This window comes from Dendropsophus ebraccatus, chromosome 2, assembly GCF_027789765.1.
Source record: "Dendropsophus ebraccatus isolate aDenEbr1 chromosome 2, aDenEbr1.pat, whole genome shotgun sequence".
NCBI classification, from domain to species: Eukaryota; Metazoa; Chordata; class Amphibia; order Anura; family Hylidae; genus Dendropsophus; species Dendropsophus ebraccatus.
This window is the reverse complement of record NC_091455.1, coordinates 103021711-103043971: the sequence shown is the minus strand read 5'-3', so window position 1 is coordinate 103043971 and position 22261 is coordinate 103021711. Positions and strand designations below refer to the sequence as shown.

Genomic DNA, 22261 nt, shown 5'->3' with positions numbered 1-22261 from the left:
GAGGTTTCTTATACGAACCACCGACGTAAGAAAGGGGTAATGACTTACCCTTCTTGTCCGACATTTCCTCCATAATTTTATCCAACTCTGATCCAAAAAGTCGTCCCGGCTGATACTCCAAATTACACAGCTGGAATTTAGAGTTGGAATCGCCAGCCCATGGCCTTAACCATAGGGCCCGGCGACCAGCAGTTGACAGGGCCATAGATTTAGCTGCCAAGCGGGTCTCCTGCGAAGCTGCGTCGCATAAAAAATCAACCCCCATGTTGACTTTTTTGAATGAACGGAGGACCTTGTCCCGGTTCACTCCCGACTCAAGATCCTCCTGCACCTTAGCCAACCATCTTCTAAGGCTTCTGGATACTTCAAATGCCGATATAGCAACTGCCCCTTGGGCAGCTGCGGCTGTGTATGATCTTTTAAAGGCTACTTCAATTCTCCTATCCATTGGATCTTTGAGATTCGAACCATCATCAGCGGGCAAGACAGTATTCTTAGACAATTTGGCTATGGCAGTATCTACTTTAGGAGGATCGGCCCAATCCTTGCATTGGTCCTCCTTGAGGACATACAAGGTTTTAAACTTTTTACTTAGAACCGGAGCTTTCTCCGGTTTCTTCCACTCAGTAAAGAGCATAGACATGGATGTTTCCCCAATAGAAAAAGCCCTAGGCTTTCTCGAAGCTGAGGCTACGTCCTCGATTTCTTCAGGGTGAATTTCAGCCTGAACAGCTCTGCGTAGCTTGTAGATGCTGTCCATAGGGAAATAACCCTTGAAAATCTCCTTTTCATCCTCAGAAGGTGAAGATGAATCAGACGAGGAGGAAGACCCCACCTCATCTATCACCTTAAATTCTGACCCCTAGGGTAAAAAAACATAGCTTAGCTAGGGTAATAATCCCTGCTGTGCACCCAAATAATATATACTCACAGGCTGTGAGGCAGAAGGTGAAATGCTACGCTTAGACTTCTTCTTATGACGGCAGTCCCTATTAGCAAGGGATTTCTCTACATAATCCTTCACCCAAATTACCACATCCTGAGTATCAGGTTCTCCAGTACTTTTTGGGCGGCATGAAGTACAACGTACTGTAATACACATATGAATAGATAAGACATCATGAATATGAACAAAATTTGGAACCTTATGGTTGATAGTAGTGCGTACGATATTCGTATCCATCCGGCAAAGGATTTTCGCAATCAGCACAGACCAGATGTTTGCGCTTGGAGGTTCTTTTACCCGACGGGCTAGTTTCCATAGCGGACATCTAATAACAGAAAGGTTACATCAGAAATAAAAAACCCATATAAGTACAGGCCTTGCCTGAACTAACATAGGGTGTCATACCCTGAAGCAGCCACTAGATGGCAGCAGAGTACTTACATTCCAAATAGACTGCAGGAGTCTCAAGACAGAGAACACAGCGGCGCTGGAGCACAGTCACACACAATGTATCTTAGGTAGGACTCAGGAGTCAGACCTAGTCCTACCTGAATGAAGAGTCCCATTTAAATGGGATGGAGCCTGGCAGCGAGGCCGCCGCCGCTCGGGCCGGCCACTTCCGGCCCTCCTGATGACGTCTGTTACCTGCGCCGCATCAGTGGAACGCATGTGGAACGCATGCGCATGCGCAGTCGATAGTACGCTCGCTGATGACGCTGATGACGCGACCAAGATGGCTACCGTAAGCCGGACGCTCCTGCCCCACACTGGAACAGAAGATCTGTACAATTGTACCATCATCAGCGGGCCCCGAACAAGAAAAATGGCCTAACTACATGCAGGAACCAGGTAACTGGGTCCTGCCTCTTAAAGGAATAAACCCACTACATAGTAAAAGGAGGGAGCAAGGTCCACTGGGGCTAGTCACTAGGACGAAGAAAAAGACTGGGGTGTGTATGGGGGGGGGGGCTTATTTATACTTCCTGTAGGAGGGATTAATAAAGCTTTACTATTGTTTTCATTAAAAATTCCTTCGTCCCAGGGGCTCGCAGGGGCGAAAATACCCCTATCGTTGTGATGCCAATGGGACGTAAGGGAAACACCTCCACACCCCTCGTTGACCATTTTATTGAACAGTAAAGTCCGCTGGTCATCGATGTAGTCCAAACAAATCCAACGTAATCCTCTGCATGCCGGTAGCTGAAAGAAAAGGGAGAAGAAAATGCTCATTACCTAGGAGACAAACCAGGGCCAATGAGACTATTTAGAGACAATTCTGAGACTATTCTGAGTCAAACAAATCAGCACCACAGAAAATAGACGCGACTTATCCCTGATAGTAAATTGCACTTTAAATAGACCAGTCTATTTTTGCCAAAGCAGAAATAGACCACATCTAGAAAAATCCCCTGTTAATAAATCTTCCACAATATATTTATAAAGGCCTATTGCACGGGCTGATGTTTTGGAGCAAGCGAGCGCCAAACTCTCAGATCAGTGCTGCCTTGTTCCTCATTCCACGCTCTCACCGCCAGCGCTATTACACGCACCAAAAGCGAGCGGGTAAGGGCAGGGGGAGGGAGGTTGCGCCGGGAACGGCTGCCCAGCAACCCTGGCGGTCCATAGAGGATAGCGGTGATCTGCTGCACACCTTCACTATCATTCTATCTTTTAACATGTTGAAAGACAGGGATCAGCCAACATTGTGCATGTCAGATGATTGTTGCTATTGCACCAAGCAATTCAGCCATAACGGCCGATAATAGCTTTGTGTAATAGGGCCTTAAGTCATAAATTTTAGGGTGATAGTTTATTTGAATACAATTTTATGATACTAGAATACCTCTTTAAAGTGACTCTGTCCCTCCCAAACCGCTTGTACCTTCGGATAGCTGCTTATAATCCAAGATCTGTCCTGGGGTCCGTTCGTCAGGTGATGCAGTTATTGTCCTGAAAACAACTTTTAAACTTGCAGCCCTGAGTGACACGGCCGTGGCTTGGAGTACCTGTGCCCTAAGAGGTGCTGACAGTATGCTACAAATATTAGTGCCCTAGTAGACATAGGGCTTCAAGATGGCTTGCAACAGATATGTTTTACTTTTTCTGCAAGATAAAAATGTAAGCCATTGTACTGTGCTGCAGCTTTTTCTCTCAGGTACAGGCAAAATAAGACAGGGGGTTACATATAACCATATCTCTTTGTACTGTGTATTCAACTTTTTCAGTGGGTTATGACACCATGCTCAAAAAACAGACCTTTTTTTATCACTTTGGTGTATGGGGGCATAGTGGGTTCTACACTACACCAGAACACCACTGTTTACACTCCTGTGGAACGTTTCTTAAATTATACACTGTGGTCTCATAGTACTTACAATATTTTTTCTGTTATTAGGATGGTCATCACGGCATTTTATTATTTTTTTACAGACTCGTGTGTTTTGGGACTTTTATTCTCTATAGGGAGTGGTCCTTTTTTTTTTTTTTTTTTTTATATTTAAGTTTTTTATTTTTCATAAAACAAACATTTACCAACAAGGCAAGACACGGACCTTGAGAGGTCCCAAATACAACAACACAGAAATAGAGAGGAGTGGTCCTTCTTTATTCTATTTTATAGCATGGGCGACATTTTATGATGTAGTGTGCATAGAGACTCTAAATATTAGAGGGATCCTTGTGTATAAATCTTTTTAGATCTTTTAATATTTGTCTGATGTCTTTGTTAATTTGCGCAACTTTATGGTTTGGATGTCCACTTTAGTAATTTTAGTCATCACTACAATCACATTTAGGGAACTTCAATATATAGTTGGCTAAATACTGCCACATACAGGTCACTGTTAAAATGACAACTTTTAAACAAAGAACATGTAGCGCTGAAATATAAACAGAAATGAAAACATGAGAAAATAGGAATGTTTATACAAATAGTCTAGAATATAATTACATATATAGAATAGAAATATATGTAGCACACACCATTTTCATCGAAAAAGCTCAAGTTTTTGTAGTAATTTTTCATCAATCTTTCTGAGCCAAAATCAGAAAGGGATTTAAAGAGAACCAATCACCTGAAATTAACTGTCCGTATAATAAAAGATTATCTCTCCCTAAATCTATTCCTGAAGATACAGACTGCCTGTGCAGTCTGTATCTTATGCTTTTACCTAATCCTGTATAGCGGAGCAGTAAGGGCGGGGGCGGCCATCTTGATGACGTCACAGTGGTGCGTTCCAGCGCTGGAACGCAAGGGACGTAATCAAGATGGTGCCCGGCTTTACTGCACCGCTACAGAGGACTGGGTAAAGTATAAGATACAGACTGCAAAGGCAGTCTGTATCTTCATGAATTTTATTTCTGAAGATACAGACTGCCTGTGCAGTCTGTATCTTATACTTTATCCAGTCCTCTGTAGCGGTGCAGTTAAGCCGGGCGCCATCTTGATTACGTCCCTTGCGTTCCAGCGCTGGAACGCACCAGTGACGTCATTAAGATGGCCGCCCCCGCCCTTACTGCTCCGCTATACAGGATTAGGTAAACGCATAAGATGCAGACTGCACAGGCAGTCTGTATCTTCAGGGACAGACTAATAGGCCCAGTTAGAATAGACATACACAGCGATCTCACGCCGTATAGCGCGGGATCACTGTGTATTTACAAAGCGGCGGCAAAGAGTCATCGGAGCCCTTCCCGCTGCTCGGCATGCCGGGAGCTTCCTGTCTCGCGCCGGCTCTTTTGAAAAGAGCCGGCGCAAGACAGGAAAAGAGAATGTGTATATTATAAAAACGCGGGCGTAAAATTAAATAATTCCAATTACAAATATTAATAAAATATAAATTTACAGCTAATTAGCAAAAAAATAATATTTTTTAATTTCGGCCATGATTGGTTCTCTTTAACCCTTAGACGACCCAGGGCGTATAGTTACGCCATGGAAGTCTGTCCCCAGACGACCTAGGGCGTAACTGTACGCCCTGGGTGCTTCTCCGGCTATGAAGCGTGCTCCAGGGCGTGCTCTGTGTGTCACTAACTCCTTAAACTCCTTAGAGCTGGGTTCACACTATGTATATTTGAGGCTGTATTTGGTCCTCATGTCAGGTCCTCATAGCAACCAAAACCAGGAGTGGATTGAAAACACAGAAAGGATCTGTTCACACAATGTTGAAATTGAGTGGATGGCCGCCATATAACAGTAAATAACGGCCATTATTTCAATACCACAGCCGTTGTTTTAAAATAACAGCAAATATTTGCCATTAAATGATGGCCATCCACTCAATTACAACATTATGTGAACAGAGCCTTTCTGTGTTTTCAATCCACTCCTGGTTTTGGTTGCTATACAGCCTCACAAATACAGCCTCAAATATACATAGTGTGAACCCAGCCTAAGGGTGCGTTCACACCTACAGGATCTGCAGCAGATCTGCAGCAGATTTGATGCTGTGTTCAGTTATTTAAATGAAATCAGCTGCAGAAAATCAGCTGCAGATCCTGTAGGTGTGAACGCACCATAAAGGCGTTTAAGTGTAAGTGACAGGGGGAGTCCCCTGTCACTTACCGATCAGGACCCCCGCAGTGTGACTGCGGGGGTCCCGATCGGTAAAACGGGCCGCCGGAGGTCTCTCACCAGCCTCCCTGCGGTCCGATCGGCGATCTGCTGCACTAAGCCTGCACAGGCAGGCTCAATGAGCAGATCGCCGATAACACTGATCAATGCTATGCCTATGGCATAGCAATCATCAGTGTATAAATCAAAGTACTGGATGTAAAAGTCCCCCAAAGGGACTTCAAATGTGTAAAAAAAAAAAAGTTAAAAACACTAACACACTACCCAAAAACCCCTCCCCCAATAAAAGTAGAAATCACCCCCCTTTCCCATTAAATAAAATATATAAAAATAAATAAACAAATAAACATATAATATACCGTAGCGTGCGTAATTGTCCAATCTATTAAAATATAACAAGCGTCATTGCGAACGGTAAACGGCGTACACGAAAAAAGGGAAAAAAGTGCGCAGATTACCGATTTTATGTTACATTATATATTTAAAAAAATTAATAAAAAGTGATCAAAACGTCCGATCTTCACAAATATGGTATTAATAAAAACTAGAGATCATGGCGGAAAAAATGATGCCCCATACAGCCCCGTAGGTGAAAAAATAAAACTGTTATAAGCGTCACAATAGGCCCATTTTATTTATAATTAATTGCCAAAAAAAAGGATTTAATTTAAAAAAAATATATAACATTAGAAAATCTGTGTAAACCTGCATATGGTTGTGTTCTGACTGACCTATAGAATAATTGTATAATGTTGCTTTTACCATATAGTGCATTACGTAGACACAGGAACCCCCAAAACGTTACCATATTGCATTCTTTTTTACGATTTCACTAATTTATATCTTCATAAATAATATATTTGGAATTCCATCATACATGTTATGGTAAAATGAATGACGCCATTACACAGTACAACTATTCCTGTAAAAAACAAGCACTTACATGGCTTGTAGATAGAAAACTGAAAGTGCTAGAGCTCTTAGAAGGGGAGGAGGGAAAAACGAAAACACTAAGATCAAAATTTGCGCGGCCCACTGGGTCATTTTGGGCCTGGTCCTCAAAGGGTTAAAGAAAGCAGGAAAAATAAAGCAAGGAAATATACTTACTCTTATTCCTGCTGGTTTCAATCCTAGCTTTGCCTCAGATACTGCAGTTGCTTTTCTTTTCCCCCAAAAACACATTGGGGGGTTTATCATTACGCACCCCTGGCATACGCCACATTAAAAAAAAAAAAAAAAAAAAAAAAAAAAGGCAGATTTGCCTCTTTTCCGTGGCTTACGCCCACCATACTTACCAACCCTGCACACAAAAAATAAGCAAGAGTCCTCTCCAACTCGCTCCTTCCTCCTAGCCTCCACCTTTGAAGTCTGGATCCTGTGTCCTCTTTCTCTTCAATAGGCTGGGTTAGCACTTTTAACCCTGCCCACTGAAGAGTGAGGACACCTGACCAAGTGACATCACCTTCAGTATGCCTGCCTCCATCTCCTTTCCCTGCATCTTCTTCCCCCATGTGGCTCCCTCCCCGTGTCTGCTTCCCTTGTGCATCTCCTTCCCCTGTATGGCTCAATCCTCTGTGTGGTTTCCTTCCTGTAGACTCTTTCCTCATGTGGCTTCTTCCCCTCTGCGTCTTCTTCCACGTGTGTCTTCTTCCCCCTGCCTCTCCTTCACCCATGTGGCTCCCTCCCCCGGCATCTTTTTCTCCCATGCAGATCCCTTCCCCTGCATCCGTTCCACCACCCATGAGCACTCTGTGTGATTAGTAAGGTGCATGTAAAGCAACAATCATTACCAATGTTTATTATAGTCAAATACAAGCCCACTATGTGTAAACTGTTGCAGGAGTAATGCCAGGAGGTGTTTGAAGGCTTATAATACTATATTTTATAATGATTTCACCAATTACTATTGTCAGGTCTGTTCTCTTTGAGCTGTACAGTAAACACAGTGCTTTCTTTACTGTGCAAGGTAGTAATGACCAGCAGTGGGCAGCAAAGAAAACTAAGGGGGCAGGTATGCGAATGGACTAATCAGGAAGAAGCATTGTGTGATCGGCGCCATCTTAGATATAGAGCAGCTTTTAGAAAAAATTTTAACTCAAGAACGGCGACAGCTAGAAAGACGGGAAATGGCTCAAAATACTCAGGGGGACTTGGATTAAATTTTTTAGCTCTTGGACAGAATACCCCTTTAATGGCTTATTCATGAGGCTCATGTGTTTAGTCCTCATTTCAGCATATTACAGTGGAGTCTCAAACAGGCAAATTGCCTCTTTCTCTTATGCAGTTGTCTTGATCCACTTGGAAAAAAAACTCTCTGCAACATTGTATATTATATTCTTCTCAACTGTACTGTGTATAAATAAAGTATGTAAGGTAAAATTCAGTTATAACTTATTGCTTATACAGTTTTGTGAAATTACACTTCCCCAACTCAGAGGGCTCTGGAGTGTGTTCTGCTGCTTCAAATGAGATGTAAACAGACACTTCAGATAATATTCCGGCCTTACATTAACTAGAAAGCAGTGAGTCAACTTTAAAGGGAATGTTAGCTGTAAATTACAATCCAAACTGCTGACACTGTTAGATGGCTATTAGGTCAGGAAGACACCTGGTACTGGTCAAATATTCAAAGAGTTTCTCTGCTGACGGAATGATATTGACACATAATGCCAGGCAGGGAACAAATCCATTAGATTACTTCCCCGTCCGTAAGGTCCACAAATTTGCGGATGTGTGAATATTGCCTTGTTCCCCCCCTCCCCAAGCAGGGAGTGGGAAGAGAGGAAATCTCCAACTTGCAGTAGATCAGAAGCTTGGGAAAGCCTCTTTGACTCTTTGTATCAGAGAATATAAGGATTTTTCTACATTCTGGAAACACAGCTGGGTATGTGAACGGTCCCCAGTATCTTCTTGCCCTAACGGCTATCTAAGAGTGTCAGCAGTTCCCTTTAATCACTACAACTTGCCTAGGAATACTGTCCTTCAGATCTAACACTGATGCAAGTGTGTCACGGTAAAAACCCCAGAATATTGGGGGGTGGGAGGAGCATGAGGAGGGGCTGAGGCTCACCTCGTCCGTCCAGTCTCCAGGAGATCCTGAGCATGCCATGTGAGAGGAGTTTAAGGCTGCAAAGGTGCTGGTGATTGTCTAAACGCTGGGCCCCCGTGGACAATGGTAGCTTGGAGCGGAGTGAAGGACTGCGTGCGGTAGTGAGAGAGGTCGGAGCACTTCCGGAGCAGACAGTATTGACGCCAAGGTCGGGAAGGAGACGGTGGCCCGCCGGAGTCCCTGCAGTGGAGGAGGTGGAATCTCTTTCCGGGCCGGTGGCCTGTCTGTTGGGAGGAGAGCGAGCACCGTCCGGTCCCCGACGACTGCAGCCTGAAGTGCCGCATCAGAGAAAAGGTGCCGAGGCGGACCGGGGAGAGGGGTTTTCCTGCCAGGGCATCAGACCGAGCAGAGGAGTGGTGAGAGGTGAAGTGGGGCCACGGTGGTGAGTTGCCTATATCTGTTTTAGAAATGCAGGAGTGGAACTGTCTCCCGGCAGCAGACGGATAAAGCTTTAAGGTGCTCACTACTCTCAGTGTAATTTGTGGAGTGCGGTGGCCAGAATTAACGACTGACTATCATATATAGTAATCCCTGCTCCGTTATCTGGCTCAAGGAAAAGGGGTAGTCAAACGGTGTTTGCAACTGGGCTACGGGCTCGCAGGGGCTGCTACATGGCTGGACTAATATACTAACTACTAACTAACTTTTCATCCACCTGAGATTTGGCCATTGATTGAGCTAAGGTGGAGATTTCCTGAGTTCAAGGGTTAACTAACTGGCTTGGTTAAAGGGGATTCCGTTTTGTACATACAGGGTGGCCCCTGTCTGGCTGGTCCAAGTGACTTGGGGTTTTGTGAACTTGGTGATCCAACTAGGTGCCCTGGTTAATACATTGAAGTGGAATACAGCCTCTGGTGGAATTAATAACGTTTTCTCTACAGTGGATGGACACTTAAAACACATGTTGGAGTCTGAGTGGGAGTGCCCCTGGGAAGAGCTAATATAGGCAGTGCTTGACAAGAATATCATTTGGGAGTCTGTGTAAACTGCTGCCACGGCTCGAGGTTCTGTAAGCAACGAAGAGGGGCCAAGCAGGTGTTATTTCACTAAACCACTAACTGCTACGGTGACTTTTTCGCTCCCTTAGGATTTTTTAGAAGGAACTAAGAAATAAGAAGTCTCCTTGCAAATATCTACTGATTATCACTGTTCTTATCGTTTGAAAGACTGACTTTTTTCCGTAGGAGTTGAACTGATCAAATACCTTTAGTGGTTTTGAGTCGCACTGGAATTTTCCTGTCTCAAGTTGAGGTGTGACTGTGACCTAAGGAGTGGGAGGAAGGGGTCAAGATGAGTCGGAAGGCCACTAAGATGAATAGTCCAGGCAAGGATGGGAAGGAAAAGTCATCTGGAAAAATAGATAAGAGTTTTTTCTCCCCAGGAGCTGGTGCTAAGGGGAAGACAGGTGGAAAGGGTGGGGGGGATGAGTCTTTGTCAGCAATAGGGAAAGAGGACGGTGAACAACCCAGCTGGCTAAGTGACATTTTGCATGCTATACAAAAATGTGATGCATCAATTGTTGGTCTTTCGTCCCAGGTTGGGTCTCTTACAACTGAAATATCAACGTTACGTGCAGATATGAGTAAAATAAGAGAGAAAGTTGAAGAGTCTGATAAAAGGATTTCTAGCGTGGAAAATGAAATAAAAATAATAAAAAGAGAATGGATGGGTTGGAAGGAGGAACATCAGAGTTTGCAGAGAAAGGTGACAGAGCTGGAAGATCGAACGAGGAGGTGTAACCTTAGATTGGTAGGGCTCCCGGAGGGAATTGAAGGGAAAGATCCGGTTGGATTCATTCAGAATTGGCTGGTTAAAACTATAGGGGAAGATAGCCTTTCAGGGAATTTCTCTATTGAAAGGGCCCATAGAGTCCCGGCGAAACCGCCTCCGCCAGGGGCCTATCCGAGAGCCTTTATTATCAAAGTGCTATGCTTCAGAGATAGAGAGGCCATTATCAGGAAAGGTAGGGAGTTGGGAGAAATCTTAATTAATAATAACAAGATTTTTATTTTTCCTGACTACTCCTCAGTAACCCAGAAGAAAAGAGTGGCCTTTCTGGGAGTTAAAAAGCGGCTAAGGGAAAAAAACGTTAGATATTCTCTGTTATTCCCTGCTAAGTTGAAGGTTGTTTTTGAGGATAGGGCTCATTATTTTGGTTCACCAGAAGAAGCTAGCATTTGGTTGGAACATAAAGGCATGTAATTTGGCAGTTGTTTAAGGATATGATTTTGGTAGGGAGAACTGGAGGAACGCTCCAAGTTAGGTAGCTTGGACACGGACGTGTCTAGAAGCAGTGTGGGGGTGGGGTGGGGGGTCCGCTGGGGGGTGGGGGGGTGGGGAGGGAGATGGGGGGCGCTTTTTTTTTTTTTTTTTTTCCTTCTCTCTCTCTCTCTCCCCCTCTCTTTCTCTTCTATCCCTTTTCTGTCCCGATTCTAGCTAAATGACAGTTAAAATTTTGACATGGAATGTCAGAGGTCTAAATGAGAGGAGGAAAAGAGTGGGAGTTATGAGTTATATAAAAAATTATATGCCAGGTATTGTTGCCCTCTTGGAAACTCATCTAGTAGAGGAAACTAAGCATGTGGTCCACAAATCATGGTGGGTTAAGGAATATTTTTCTTTTCATTCTAATTATTCTAGAGGAGTGGCAGTTCTGGTACATCGGGGTATTAATTGGGAGGTTATGGATTTAAGGGTGGATAGGGAGGGGCGGTTCATATTTTTTTATTGTAAAGTGGATGGATTAATTTGTATTTTAGCTTTTATGTACTTTCCTCCTCCATTTAGATCTGACATATTGCTGCAACTGTTTAGCTATGTGCAAAAATTCCCGGGGTGTCCGGTTCTAGTAGCAGGGGACTTCAACTCGGTAGTTGATGAAGGTATGGATAGAGTGAGGATGAATGAAACTGTAAGGATCCTCAATAATTCCCCTCTCTGTCACCTGGTAAATGAAATGGGCCTGATAGATTATTGGAGATCCCTTAATCCAAAGAGGAAAGAGTTTTCTTGCTGGAATAGATCTAGTAAGACGATGTCAAGAATTGATCTAGTCTTTGTGAATTCTCAGATGGTTCCCAAGGTTGGGGAGATGAGATATTTAAAACAAGCCCTCTCCGATCATGTCCCAACTCTGACTGTAATAAATACGGATAGGGGGAGAATAGTTCGTAAATTTAAATTGAATTCGTATTGGTTGGAGATATTGGATAGTGGGGATAAGATAGGTAAGGATATTAAGGAACTCTGGGAGTTAAAACTTAGGGACTGCTTCGACACAGTGGGTGTGGGATACGTTAAAGGCGAGTTTGAGGGGTTTTTATTTTGGGGCTATTTGTTGTATGAAAAAGAGGTTTAAAGTAGAGGAGAGTAAATTAAGAGAGAGGGTGGGGGGTTTAGAAAGGGAATATGTTAGTTCCCCATCACAAAATATTCACGAGGAGTTAAAGAGGGCTCAAGATAATTTAGACGCATATTTGCTGGAAAAAGCAAGACACCAGATAGAGTTTATGGGAGAAAAGAGATATAAGGGATCAGGCACATTAAATAAGGGATTGTTAGCACTTATCAAAAACCAACAAAATAGAAAGGGTATAGATGCAATTAAAACAGAAAGAGGGGGGGTCACCACACAAAAAAAAGAAATATTAGAAGAGTTTAGATTATTTTACGCACATTTGTACACATCGGAAGTAGAGTATAGGGGGGAGGATTTGAAGGATTATTTTAGCACAATAGTAGTTCCAAAAATATCCCTAGATCAAAAAGAGGACCTTGATAGACCCATAACTTTGGCAGAACTGAATAGAGCCCTTGATTCAACAGGAGGGAACTCAGCTCCGGGTAACGATGGCCTGCCGTTCGGTGTATATAAACAGCATAGAGACACACTCCTCCCGGCTCTTCTTGAAACCCTTCGTCAGTCCTTGACTGACGGATGGCTTCCTAAGTCGATGGGGGAGGCGGAGATTGTAGTAATACCTAAGGAGGGAAAAGACCCCCTGGAAGTGGGGTCATACAGGCCCATCTCCCTTATTAACACCGATGCCAAGCTGTTCGCGAAAGTGTTGGCGACCAGACTTGGCAGTGTCATAGGAGAGGTGATACATGAGGACCAATGCGGTTTTGTAGGGGGAAGAATGGTGAAAAATAATATAAGACGCTTGTATGAAAATATGCAACTTGAAAGAGCGCCGGTTTCCCACTCCATCCTGTCTTTGGACGCAGTTAAAGCCTTTGACAGGGTGGAGTGGGAATACCTGTGGGAGACCTTGAGACAATTTGTGGTTGGAGAGGGTTTTATAGGTATGGTCAAATTGTTATATACAGGTGCTAGGGCCTCAGTTTCGCTGGAAGGAGAGTCCTCTGCTCCTTTCCTTCTTGGCAGAGGTACAAGGCAGGGTTGTCCTCTCTCCCCCTTGCTCTTCGCCCTGTGTATAGAGCCTTTAGCGATAAAAATTAGACTAGATAATGGTCTAATAGGGTTTGGGGCGAGGGGCGAGGGGGACAGAGTGTCTCTATACGCAGACGACCTGCTCCTTTTTTTGAAAGATCCGCAGACTTCTGTCACCAGGGTGATGGAAATAGTTAGAGAATTGGGGGCCTTCTCTGGCTTGGAGATAAATTGGTCCAAGTCGGTGTTAATGCCTCTAGATGAACACCTGAGATTTGAGTTCCCCCCCTTGAGATCCCTAGAGATGTATGGTTCCTTTAGATACCTCGGAGTGTATGTCTCCAGGAGGTTGGAAGAATTTAACTCCCTTAATACTAAGCCAGTAATTGATCAGTTGGCCAGAAAAATAGAAGTATGGCGAAACCTTCCAATATCGAGGGTGGACAGAATTACACTAATTAGATCAGTGTGCCTTCCAAAATTATTATTTTTGTTTGCTGCTTCCCCCTGTTGTATTGAGGAAAGATTTTTTAGACTTATCAGATCCTTGTTTAATGCATTAATTTGGGGCAGGGGTAGAGTTAGAATAAAATTGGAGATGTTATGCATCTCAAGGGAGAAGGGTGGTCTGGGGGTCCCTGATATAAAAAGGTACTGGTTGGCCTCACAAGTATATTGGTTGGTGAAACATAGATCTAGCTCTTTTTTTGGTCAATTAAGAGTTAAAGGAGATAATCAGGGTTGGGATATATTCCAGAAATTAGAGGCAGGGAGCCTAGAAGTGGGGGAGTTGAGACAATGGCCCATGGTAAAACTGCTTATAAAAGGTGTGGAAAGAGTTGAAGAGGGCGCGGGGTATTGGGGGACTTTGTGATTTCGCCCCGCTTTGGGGGAATCGTTATTTAGAGAATACTAGCAAGTTAGAGAAGATAGAGAGGGTGCATAGATTGGGAATTCAGAAGGTTGGGGATATTGTAAGGGGGGTTGTAATCAAAAGCTGGGTAAGGGTAAGGGAGGAATTCAATATTGACCAGGGCTTATGGCTAGAATACGAGGGTTTGAAATCAGCATTGATGGCAGACTTAAAGCAGAGGTCGTGGCAAGTCATAGGGCAGGATTGGCTAGTGGGAAAACTAATTGGTCAAAATATTGGGAAAAAGGAAATTTCCTTCCTGTATAAACACTTGAGTAATGAGGTAATGGACTCAGCTCTTAGGCTTAGAAGTTGTCACAAATGGGAAAAAGAAGTTGGGGAAAAGTTGAACTGGAATTGGTCCTTAATATTTAAGAATATAAAGAGGGTCTCCAGGTCAGGTAACCACCAACTCGTACAGTTTAACCTTGTCCATCGCCTGTATTATACCCCGTTTTTTCTTTACAAGATTGGTTGTAAATCCCACGACCAGTGTCCGAGATGTGGAATGAGTGGAGTAGATTATATACATAGGATGTGGGTCTGTGAAAAGATTTTTCAATTCTGGTCCTCTATTCTACAGAGAGTGGAGAGGGAAGTAGGAGTGAAAATCCCGAGAACAGTCCAGTTTGTTCTCTTGGGGGACACGGGTAGCATTAAATTGCGAAAAGAGACAGATTATAGTGAGACTCATTTTCTATGCTAGGTTGGTGTTGGTAAGGAACTGGGCAGCAAAAGAAGTGCCAAAAGTGGGGGACTGGGAAAGATGTGTCATTTTGTATGAAAAACACTTTGGTTGAAAGGGTTATTGGTTTTTTGTGTTTTTTTTTTTTTTTTCCCCCCCTCTTTTTCTCTTTATTTTTCTCTCAGCGGACGGGGAGGGGGGGGGGGGTAAGGGGGTATAAGGTTGTTTCATAAGTTGTGATTTCTAATTTATACTTTATACTTGGATGGGAAAAAAAAAATAAAGAAATTTAAAATAAAATAAAAAAATCATAGATGCAACTATCTCACTGTACAAATAAATACTTCACCATTATACGTGATACAGATGTGATGACATCATATATGGTGACGCATGACATCAAAAGTGATTAGGGAATGGGGTGTGTACAACTTTTGCACCAGGGTACAAGAGCTTTTCACTACATTTAGCAGATGCCAGCCTTACCCTTGTTGCATTATCTTTACATTTTTGTTAAAAAAATAAAAAAAAGTTCTGTTCTTGGATTCCTTTTTATATTTTGAGAGACAAGTATGGGATTTTTTTTATAGTGCAGCATGTGAAACTTTTTTTTTTTTATTGCACTATTATTTTAGGTATGTAATTTTTTACAAGATTGCAAAAAAAATATGTATACTATAAATGCAAAATATAATATAAAACTATATAGAAGTATATAATATAAAAAAATGATAACTAATGACTGGGTAACTGTGTTTTTATGATGTAACAAAAACAATGAAAAATAAATAGATGAAAGGTGCATTTCGGGTATCATTTATGCCCAATTCCCATGAAAAAAATGTATGTATAAAAAGTTTTGAACCAGGAAAAAAAAAAAAAAAAAAAAACCAGAATATTAAAGGAACCTCACAACCAGAGGTAACACAGGGTGCAATCAGGTGAGAAAGCGAGGAGGCCATACTGTTTGGAATTACTAGCTGATCACCCATAAATCTTCGAAGACCCCAATTTATGCAAGGAAAATAGTTACTGCTACAAAGCCAACTATTGATCATAGAAAGCGCCCATTGTCTGATTTGTGTCTCACTGGAGAAGCAATGCCCTCCAGGGCCTGCTAATGTTTGAAAGTTTAAAGCGAATGTACCATCAGATGCATCGCTTTAAGTTTTTTACATGATTCGAATGGAGCCGGTGCTGCTGTGTTTTCCTCAAACTGTGGCCCGGTTTGAACTCCGGTCTATTCCCAAGCACCGGCCCAGCATAAAGCACTGGAGGCGGGCCCATCTGCCCCAGTGTGACGATCGTCCCTCCCCTCTGTCACACAACTGCATTGATTCTAATGGAGCCGTACCACAGAGGGGAGGGCCGTTCGTCACACTGGGGCAGGCCTGCTTCCAGTGCTACATGCTGAGCCACTGCTCGGAAAAAGACTGGCGCCGTGCGTGAGAACTGGGCCACAGTTCAAAAAAAGGACCCCAGCACCGGAATCCCCGCACCGTTTTATTCATGTAAAAAGTTTAAAGCGATGCACCTGATTAAACATTTGCTTTAATTCAGCTAATCCTGTGTATAAATCCATATGGAGCTGTGCATTTACTAAAGTTTGTTTCATAAATATTTAGCTGGAAAAGAAGCTGAGCTATGACAATCTTAAAAACTGGACCAATGCTGACATGATGGACAAGAGTGAAGTGGAGATTGATCTTCCACGCATTATTCTTGAAGAGAACTATGATCTGAAGTCATACCTCACCGAGATGGGACTAGGTGATCTTTTCAGTGCAGATAAAGCCGATCTTACAGGGATTTCAGAACAAGGCAACCTACATGTGTCAGAGATATTTCACAAAGCCTTTGTGGAAATAAATGAAGAAGGAACAGAGGCTGCTGCAGCTACTGCTGGCGTTGTGGTAGCTAGAATGCGCCCTATCGCAGAGGTATTTCGAGCTGACCACCCTTTTCTGTTCTTCATAAAACATAAGCCGACAAATGCCATACTTTTTCTTGGAAAATTTTGCTCCCCATAGAATATTGCATAATGATAACGCAAGCATAATACAGTGGTTCCTCAACTTACAATGGTCTCAAGAGACAATATTTTCAATATACAATGTTCCTTTTTGGACCATCGCAACTTGAGACCAAGCTTAACATACAATACTACAGAAAGTCAAGATCTGCGGCAGATGTAAATAAGTGGATGATCGACCAATGAAAGTGGCCATTTTACTGGTAAAACCCCAGTATTACTAAAGAGCCTGCAGTGACTAGTACAGTGTGATACTACATGTCCTGTGCTGCTCTCTCTGTACCATTTTAAAGCGACTCTGTACCCACAATCTGTCCCCCCCAAACCACTTGTACCTTTGGATAGCTGCTTTTAATCCAAGATCTGTCCTGGGGTCCGTTCGGCAGGTGAAGCAGTTCTTGTCCTAAAAAAATACTTTTAAACTGGCAGCCCCATGCCCAACCAGAGTATCTGTGCCCTAACTTTGCACAACCTCTCTGTCCCCCCTCCCTCTCTTTATCACTAGGAATGCTCCAGGCAGATTGTCTCCTATTCCCCACCTGTGGCAGACCGGCACATGGGCTGGATCGTTAAAGGGGTAGTGCGGCGGTAAACAATTATTCACAGAATAACACACATTACAAAGTTATACAACTTTGTAATGTATGTTATGTCTGTGAATCGCCCCCTTCCCCGTGTTCCCCGACCGTGTATCCGGAAGTGTGGTGCATTATACATACCTGATCCGTGTAGCGCCCGTCCGCCATCTTGTGCCAGGACGTCCTCTTCGGCCGGTCGAACAGCTCCGACTGTCCCTAGTGCTGGACGCCCTCTGCAGCGTCACCAGATGCTCAGCCGCGATTGGCTGAGCAGTTAGGCTCAGCCAATCGCAGCCGAGCAGCTGATGACTCGGCACGCGTCATTGGCTGCTCAGCCGCGATTGGCTGAGCACAGTTACGCTCAGCCGATCGCGGCTGAGCAGCTGATGACGCTGCAGAGGGCGGCCGGCACTAGGGACAGTCGGAGCTGATCGGCCGGCCAAAGATGACGTCATTGACAGAAGATCGGAGACGGGGGTCGGCATGTGACAGGTATGTATAATGCACCACACTTCCGGGTACACGGGCGGGGGTCGGGAAACACGGGGAAGGGGGCGATTCACAGACATAACATACATTACATTTCTGTGAATAATTTCATAGCGCCGCACTACCCCTTTAAGGACCTGTGCAATGTTCAGCATGGAAAAAATGTTTCAGTGGCATTCCTAATGATGAAGAGGGTGGGGAGGAGGGACGGAGGGGTGGTGCAAAGTTAGGGCACAGATACTCCAGTTCGGCACAGGCTTCAAATTTAAAAGGTATTTTTTTAGGACAATAACTGCATCACCTGCCGAACGGACCCCAGGACAGATCTCGGATTAAAAGCAGCTATCCGAAGGTACAAGTGGTTTGGGGGGGGGGGGGGGGGTCAGATTGTGGCTACAGAGTCGTTTTAATTTTCTGGGACCCTGTGTGCACTATACAGGACCCTGAACACGCTCCGGCTTCTACAAAGAAAGTTATTTACAGCTTCCAGTAGCTCTTTCTGACTGTTATATGTAAGGACTTGCTTTAGTATATTAGTTATCTGCTTGTTTTCCTTTAAATTTAAATTTTTTTCTAATTTTGGGATGACAATTTGGGGGTTCAGAAACAATTACCAGTTTTCCATGAGTTTTGGTCTCAAGATACAATAGTTGTTCTGGAACCAATTAATATCATATGTTGAGGGACCACTGTATGTAGTTTGCGAATTTAATATAGCATTATTATTCTGCCATCAATATACCCTAATTAATTATAAGGATATATAGATCAAACTATTTTACTACTTCTTTACATGCACTGCTATTTTGTCTACTACAGTATATGCTTTCTATAAATACTTCCTTTACAATATGAAACATCTGTTTCTTGTATTACTTAAAAAATGTATAACCAATCAAAGGAACTGAACCACAAACAACCATTAGTATGATCCACACTGTATGGTCACTAGGGGTCCAACTACACAGACCCCCACCACTCATATTAATGGAGGTCCAAAGTATAATAGTTGAACAGTGTTGGTCACACTTGACTACTACTGCTCCCTTTATCATCCATAGGACTGAAGAAAATACAAAGTACCATGCCTGGCTATTTCTATTCTGTCCCAAAAACTGAATGTGTGTACATGACTGCCGATCCATGCATTTTGGTGGGGGTCCCATTGGTAGAACGCCAAGTGATCATACATTTATCACCTACCTGGTGATAAATTGTGGTTATTACAAAAGTATCGGTTTAAGTGTTTTCTAATTACAATAAAGTACATTTTTGGTTTTCTTTACAAACCTGACTGCTGGTAATATTAATTCATCTGGGTCTTACGCAAACATTTATATCTGCACAGGAAATAAGGAAGTAATAATGTATTCCTATGGAATGTCTTTATAGGACTTAAGCCCTGATGAAATAACACAAGTCTAGTGTACTTGGCTAATGTTTACAAGAAAACCTACAGCAGATATTCCCGCCTGTCATCTTGGTGTCCTGCCATGGTATTCAACCGGTTTATTTTCTGCAATGCAACATACCTAAGTTAATCTTAAGGATATTGGCTTGAGTAAAAATACACAGGAGAAGTAGAAATTAGTTCTGAATTTGGAAGAGAGTTATTTCTGGCTCCTTACAGGCAGTTAGCTGCCCAACCCTGGTCTTACTATAAGTGTACACTGTACTGATTCATTACAGACCACTAGCTATTTACTCTGAATATTGAGGGTCATGCACATAGGGGGACATTTATCACCACTGGCATACAAGTACGCCAGTCTTTAATAAAGTCCTGCCTCCTGTTTCCCAGACAGATTTACGAAGAGGCAACTGGTGCCGCCATTGCGTGACAAATCTACACCGGCTTAGGAGCAGATGTAGATTTGTGCCATGATTTACACCATCAGGTGAGCAGGAATACAGTTGGTGAATCTGCCCCTTTTCCATGGTGTTCCCCTAGGGCCATTTTAATAACTATCCCTCATAGCTTAGCCTATATTGTAGCACAGCAAATAACTATAAAGCAGGGGTAGGGCTGATGATGGGAGTTGGTATTTTTTACAACAGCTGGAGGGCTGAAGGATCCCCATCCCTGATATAGAGGTAAGACCACATGGGACAGAATGCTGCAGATTTTTGTACAATGAAAATCATGCACCAAATTGTGTGGATCTGTCACTGTGGGTATTAGGACGAATGATGTTAAAAAAAAAAAAAAAATTATACACCTATGTACAGTTGTACACTTAGCTATATGCCCTTACAACTTACAGTGTACCAATAGTACACAGGTTATTGTACTGGAATATATATCCCACAAACCAGTGAAGCAGCTGTGCGGGATACTGCAGCCCAGTCCCCATTCACTTCAGTAGGAGCTCAGCAATAATAACATGACATCGCCATTACATAACAAGAGGAGCCATCTGCTTTCTACCTCATTCATTGTGTATATGCCCGAGCAGCGGAGGTCAGCACCCCACCCATCACACTGACAGTGCATACTACACAGGTGGCAGCGGAGGTCAGCACCCCACCCATCACACTGACAGTGCACACTACACAGGTGGCAGCGGAGATCAGCACCCCACCCATCACACCGACAGTGCACACTACACAGGTGGCAGCGGAGGTCAGCACCCCACCATCACACCGACCGTGCACACTACACAGGTGGCAGCGGAGGTCAGCACCCCACCCATCACACAGACAGTGCACACTACACAGGTGGCAGCGGAGATCAGCACCCCACCCATCACACTGACAGTGCACACTACACAGGTGGCAGCAGAGGTCAGCACCCCACCATCACACCGACAGTGCACACTACACAGGTGGCAGCGGAGGTCAGCACCCCACCATCACACCGACAGTGCACACTACACAGGTGGCAGCGGAGGTCAGCACCCCACCATCACACCGACCGTGCACACTACACAGGTGGCAGCGGAGGTCAGCACCCCACCATCACACCGACCGTGCACACTACACAGGTGGCAGCGGAGGTCAGCACCCCACCCATCACACCGACAGTGCACACTACACAGGTGGCAGCGGAGGTCAGCACCCCACCCATCACACCGACAGTGCACACTACACAGGTGGCAGCGGAGGTCAGCACCCCACCATCACACCGACAGTGCACACTACACAGGTGGCAGCGGAGGTCAGCACCCCACCCATCACACCGACAGTGCACACTACACAGGTGGCAGCGGAGGTCAGCACCCCACCATCACACCGACAGTGCATACTACACAGGTGGCAGCGGAGGTCAGCACCCCACCATCACACCGACAGTGCACACTACACAGGTGGCAGCGGAGGTCAGCACCCCACCCATCACACCGACAGTGCACACTACACAGGTGGCAGCGGAGGTCAGCACCCCACTATCACACCGACAGTGCACACTACACAGGTGGCAGTGGAGGTCAGCACCCCACCATCACACAGACAGTGCACACTACACAGGTGGCAGCGGAGGTCAGCACCCCACCATCACACCGACAGTGCACACTACACAGGTGAGTACTTATGTTTTATCATCCCACCCAGAACCCTATATATATATATATATATATATATATATATATATATATTCCCACCACATAAATACAGCTATGCCACATACAACACACACAGCTCTTACAAGACCTGGGCTTTTCTTTCAGCAATATATATGTCCTCCACTCACACAATGGCTCCAGCAGCCGCCAGAGCAGGTAACACACACACGTATACCCCCTAGTAACACTTCCTTCTATACTGACACTTGACAACCTTGCTCTTCCCACGTCAGAAGACAAATCACATGACTGTGACCTCAGCACAGGTCCTGGAGCTCACTAGCAGTCAGAAACCCTTTATAAAAAAGTATGAAGAGAAGCGGCCCCACCCGACAGGCGCAGCACTGCCACAGCCGTTACTCATCGCCAGGCTCCCTCGGAGCGTCACGTGTCCTCGTGAAGTCAAACCTTCTGGACGGCAGTCAGAAATTTCTGTGTGTTCACGTGACCTCCCAGCTGCTGTGTCTGCACTACTAGAGGCCAGCCTGTGGCGCTGTGCTCACTACTGCACTGGACTGAGCTGGAGGTAGTGTCACACCCATCCACTCCTAGCACTACCGCAGGTGAGTCCGAGCCTGGTGGCTGTACTCAGTGTGCATATATACGTATGTTCTCCAGAAGCCTCGTACCGTGTGTTATACCTTGCAGTGGGCTGTACTAGTGATGGGCTATGTTAGTAATGGGGGCTTGTGTCACATATAACGTCTTCTTTGCGCAGTTAGAGAGACATCTACTGCAATATATATATATATATATATATATATATATATATATATATATGTATATATGTTTCATGTAAAGATGTTAAAGGTCCCTGAAGCTGCCAGTATAGGAGCTGCCTCTGCTTTCTATGAGCTGACAGCTGCTTGGGAGGAGCAGCCTATATGTGTCAGCTGCCGGTGTGAGGTAGTGTGAGGTAAGTGTGCAGTACATCTATTGAATAGTCATTTACCAATGACTCCCTGCTCACTCTGGGGGTTATA

At 44.2% G+C, this 22261-nt stretch overlaps 2 protein-coding genes across 5 annotated transcripts in view; both read left to right on the top strand.

The window, feature by feature from the left end:
- LOC138783415 (serpin B6-like) overlaps positions 1-17488 on the top strand; it is a 37596-nt gene extending 20108 nt beyond the window's left edge. The window contains exon 8 of one of the 2 annotated variants that reach the window (XM_069958107.1): positions 16245-17488. In XM_069958107.1, coding sequence (XP_069814208.1) covers positions 16245-16649 — 405 coding nt within the window. In that variant the 3' untranslated portion in view covers positions 16650-17488. The remainder of the gene's footprint in view (positions 1-16244) is intronic. The other variant, XM_069958108.1, reaches the window with a different exon arrangement.
- A 4108-nt stretch (positions 17489-21596) lies between these two features.
- LOC138783413 (serpin B6-like) overlaps positions 21597-22261 on the top strand; it is a 49067-nt gene continuing 48402 nt past the window's right edge. The window contains exon 1 of one of the 3 annotated variants that reach the window (XM_069958103.1): positions 21597-21841. The gene's annotated coding sequence lies outside the window, so the exon portion shown is untranslated. The remainder of the gene's footprint in view (positions 21842-22261) is intronic. The other 2 variants (XM_069958104.1, XM_069958102.1) reach the window with 2 other exon arrangements.